The following is a 4,691-nucleotide window of genomic DNA, read 5'->3' on the forward strand; positions in this document are numbered from 1 at the left end:
GGCGCTGTGTAAACACTATGGGAGGAGGGGGGTGTTTGGGACAGATTTTGTGGTATTTTTCGACCGAAAAGTGTTAATCTTTTTTACCTATGGCATTCTTTGGAATGAGTAGATTGTGAAACAAGGGCAGAAACATGTGTATTTATAGTAATGTAATTACATCAGCCCTAGACATATAGCCCTGAAGACGCTGATAAAGGATATGCGGCACCGAAGGTAGATGCAATTGGCATGCTAATTCAGGGGCGGAGAATTGTCATAATCCCAGGGGGTGCTTTTCTAGCACCTGGCGAATGGAAGCGTCGAATTCTTGCGTAGAAAAGCACATATAGGTATGTTTTCCCAGCAGCATCACTCTCCTCGCGACTTACGCAAAGCAGTTTGTGTCTCAGTCGTAATTTAAGCACCCCTGGAGCACTATGACATGGTGACTTTTGAATTCCAGGGGGTGCTCGAGCACCCCCAAAACCCCTAATTCTCCACCCCTGTGCTAATTTAAGATAAAATTCGTTTCCCATTATGGCTACCATACTTTATATCTATGTATGCAGTATGCAATGGACAATGATCGACAATAAGTGCAATTTTAGCCCTCACCCGTTCGTAGTTTGTCAGCGTCTTACGAGTAGGGGAAGCCAGGGTGAACGGAGTGAACTCCAGCCGTTCGCCCCTCGACGGAGCAAGAACGGAAAAAAATAGGTATGCTGTCCGCGATGTGAGTAAACCAGTGATACCAAATTTCAGGGTACTAGGTCAACGGGTGAACTCAGAGGTCAGGTCAAACACTGGAAATCGAACCAGTAAAGTCACTGGAGTTTGAGATCTTTCGCTATAAAATCGACCAAAACGCGTGAACTGTCGGCGAAATGGGTTACATCATTCCCAATCAACCTCATCTCGAAATCTAGCGAACCGGGTCACATAAGGTTATACAAGGTCAGCGACCTTAGATGACCTCGGATGGCCTTGACACATGGCGGGTCATGTGAAGTGTATTTATGGGCGCCGATCTCGAATCCCGTGTCAATCTTACTTTAAAAAATGATTTGCGGGCACAAATCCGCAAACATAATTAAGGATTACGAATAAAATGAGCAAGATGCTCCGAAAACTGCCCATATGAAGCGCAGCCTTGACCTCGAGGCAAATGCACGTTATCTAGACATCAACACTAAAAAAAACGCATGTAAAATGCATAAACATGCACTAGAAGGCAAGGAAATTCACCCGGATGCGGCAAATCGCAAAATCCGCTTATTTTAGCCGAACATGACCTGACCCGAGCTCCGATGACCCATTCCTCACTTTGAATCAATCCGCGCCCCCTACAGGCACCGACATCGCCCTTGCAGACAGCACCGACGATAGTCGCACAGGCACGTGGCGAGCTAGTGTAACTGTAGCCGCGCCTTCAGCCACGAGCACCAGTTTGTGCCGGATCAGCCAGCCACGGAGCAGAGACGGCCGGTAACGAATCGGCAATTAACAGTGCTACATATCGACACGGTCACAAGAGGCGAGGCGTTAACCCAGCGCCCACTGCATTGGTCGCCAGTGGACCCACTCAGTCACTAAGCAATCATCGACAAAATACGTCTTTTATCGGCCAGACATTGATCTGTTCATTAATATGAAGTGTCCATCCAAATCCACGTTATCCGCCACACAGCAGCTATCGACGGTAGATACCCACTCCAGCGGCAGCTGGCCGCCACTCACTGACACCGGCTAGAGACAGCTGACCGCTGAAATCACCAACACTTCGGCAGGGTATGAGCGGGTCTCAGTCAGATCCCAGGCATGTAACCCGTCCCCACCTTAGCTCATCTGGCAGAGATGATGAAGAGGTGGTAAAGCTGTGTCATGTCGTCCGGCTGGATGTCGCTCACCAGGGCCTCCTGACAGGTGCTACAGCTGACAGAGTCGAGCGCCTTCTTCACCACAAACCCTGCGATGTAGGTGACGATGTTGCCCACCAGACGACAGCCCAGGCTGGAAGTCGTGCTCCGTGATGATGTGGAGTGCCGTGGCACCGTTGTCTGAGGTGGTGGAGGCCGAGGTAGTAAGGCTGGCTCCCCGTCCGCTGGTCGTGTGACCGACTGCCAGGATGCTGGTCGGGTCGAGGGCTGCCACTTTCCCTGTGCTGCCGGGCCGGACGCCTCAGCGGTGGAGCAGGTGCCGGAATATCCCGCAGAACTGTGCGGCACTGGGGTTGTTCCAGCCACCTGGAAGGTTCGATTAGTATCAATAAAATATGGCTAATAGTGTTTAGTGTTAACATACGCCAGGCACAATTGTGTTGTATTTGTTGTTAACACATTGTTGACACACACGCACACGCACACACACACACACACACATGTTGGCAATGGTAAAGCAGTCTCCGGGCATTTGGTAACAATTTTTTGCACTTATTCTGGTTTTAGTGACTGATGGGCCTTTACCCACGCATGACTGGAGGGTGGGGCACTACAGAGCCCCTCTCCTGTTTTCTGCAATAAAATATTTACATTTATATATTGAAAAAATTAAAATATATATTTGTTGCAATATTTCTAAACCACTAGACGTGTCAATACGAAACTTGCAGTACCCTCGGCTGCATCAATCTGAAACATTTTATAGAAATAAAAATTGTGTAGCTACCATAGGTCGGCCGTAAATGACGTCAGAGTGATCAGTGAAGTCATATTCTGCCAATTTTGATGCAAGAAATTGAACTACAGCAATCGCTCTCGGTGACAGATAACCTGTAACAATATAAAAAATCAAGAGTCTGTAGCTTTTACTTGCCAATGCAGGGTGATCTCTTGACTCTTGAGCCTCATCCCTGGTTTGTCAGCAATCAAATCCTGCACATCTATTTGGCATCTTGATTCTTGAGAGACTGAGAGGCAAATTTCAATTTCAAAAGATACTAGTCTTTAAAGCTGAAACATATTAACAGTTAGTCAGATCAAAACAAGGCCTGTAGCATACAAGTGTAGGATACTGGATTTGCACACAGTACACACTACAAAATACACATAGCAAACAGTGAGATTACAGTCATGGAAAAGCATCAGGTTTTTAAAATAATAGTTTACACAGACTTAAATACAAGAATTTAAATGAGCTTCAAATAAAATGAGAAGTGGAGTGAAGTACCTAACAAATAAGGGTATCCATAAATCTGGTGCCACCGTCGGCACATATAAGGTTGGTAAGTTGTAGGTGGGTAGGTTGTAGGTATGGAGGTTGTATGTAGGTTGAGGTTTGTAGGTTGTAGGTTAGTTAGTTAGTAGGTAAGGTTAGGTCAAGTAAGATTATGATTTTTATCTTCCTTGGACTTCATATTTACTTGTTAGCACTTAGCATTGATGGTAACGCCAGATTTACTAATACCCTATTTACTGATACTGATAACAGGTGAGCCAAAAGAGCATGAAGTGTAGTTTAAGCTTTACAATGTGAAAACTAATTAGGTAATGACAATCTGAGTTTAGGTGCTCCAACTAACGCACATTTTTACGTCACCCCTGTGCTGTTCATTATTGGGATCAAATGTGCGACACGGTTCACTGGTGCAGATATCACGACGTCTGGCATTTTCACTATCTATCAGCTCTGGTTGAGGGTGAGCGTGGTATGCCACTGCACTCTGAACCCAGAGCGGATAAGAGCCCGCGAGGCATCTGGCATAGTGCATGGATTTTTCGTTTGGCACTGAACTACTATTTAATACTAACTGATGACATTAAGTAAAGTACTTATTTAAAACCTATAATCATAAAACCTTCTTACTTCATAAATATTGTCCATTGAAGGCAACAGTAGAAAGTGAGCAGGCAAAGCAAGTGTAGGTAATGAGTCTGCTTTCCGCTGACAATGTTCTGGTACCTATCTAGGTAAGCTTTCTTTGTGAAAAATCATATGACTGATGCTCTATCCATGCAAGAATAATTAAAGGATTGTGGTGTGCACAAAAAAACATGGGAACTGAATTAAATCTAAAACAGGCATGCCAAGCAAATCTACCTTTGGTGCCGCCTATTCTTCATCAGCGTCAACAGTGCAACATGTCTAAGGCTAACGTAGCCAAATTACAATAGATAAGCATATTTCAGCACTTGTTCCACAATCTACACATTCCAAAGAATGCCGTGAGCAAAAAAGATTAGCACTTTTCGGTCGAAAAATACCACAAAATCAGTCTCAAATACCCCCCTCCTCCCGTAGTGTTTACACAGCGCCGCAGATTCCCGCCCTCACAAACATGGCGGCCAGTCGCACGCACTAAAACACTGCCAATGTCCCATCTAGTCTTTTATATCTATGCGTCCAACGTTTCACGTCTCTACGGTTAAGACTTAAGGGACACCCTGCAGCAAAATATAAACGAACTGCAACAAGCTAATTCAACTGCAACTACATAGTTATAATGACAAAAACTTGGGGAAAAGAAAACAGAAACAAACAGAGAAAAGTATGAGGCATCAACAGAACTCTGCCGGTCAGTCTCTGTCCCGGCAGCTGGTCACTTAAGTCGACCGCCGAGGTTAGCTCTTTGAACTGGACAACCGTCTCATTCTCCACGTAGAGCATGCCAGCTCGAACTTGCGGCCATGGGTAGTGGGGATGGCTGAAACACAGCTCCGTGCTCGCCAGCGCGGTGCAGCAGGTGGTCGACTGCATCGTCTGCAACGAGAACA

General features: G+C 45.7%; 1 protein-coding gene across 6 annotated transcripts; it reads right to left on the bottom strand.

Moving 5' to 3' along the window:
- Window positions 1-1,442: 1,442 nt before the first annotated feature.
- LOC122389610 lies at window positions 1,443-4,280 on the bottom strand. 6 transcript variants are annotated; one of them, XM_043381789.1, is made up of 3 exons: window positions 4,203-4,280; window positions 2,790-2,930; window positions 1,443-2,225 (listed from the first exon to the last, which is right to left on the bottom strand). In XM_043381789.1, exons 2-3 carry the CDS (start codon window positions 2,826-2,828, stop codon window positions 1,824-1,826), a joined length of 441 nt encoding a protein of 146 aa, XP_043237724.1. In that variant the 5' UTR covers window positions 2,829-2,930; window positions 4,203-4,280; the 3' UTR covers window positions 1,443-1,823. The 6 variants fall into 6 exon arrangements, with proteins under 6 accessions (XP_043237724.1, XP_043237722.1, XP_043237727.1 ...); XM_043381787.1 differs by having other exon boundaries at window positions 4,226-4,276; XM_043381792.1 differs by having other exon boundaries at window positions 4,252-4,265.
- Window positions 4,281-4,691: the final 411 nt, after the last annotated feature.

This window comes from Amphibalanus amphitrite, unplaced genomic scaffold (genome assembly GCF_019059575.1).
Source record: "Amphibalanus amphitrite isolate SeventyFive unplaced genomic scaffold, NRLGWU_Aamphi_draft 000364F_arrow, whole genome shotgun sequence".
In the NCBI taxonomy this organism is placed as follows: Eukaryota; Metazoa; Arthropoda; class Thecostraca; order Balanomorpha; family Balanidae; genus Amphibalanus; species Amphibalanus amphitrite.

Excerpts from the sequence above, each read along its gene's own strand:
- LOC122389610 (XM_043381789.1), bottom strand. The coding sequence starts at position 2,828 with ATGAGGCTCAAGAGTCAAGAGATCACCCTGCATTGGCAA. Across the intron at positions 2,226-2,789 it reads AGATCACCCTGCATTGGCAA|GTGGCTGGAACAACCCCAGT; the intron begins GTAAAAGCTACA and ends CGAACCTTCCAG.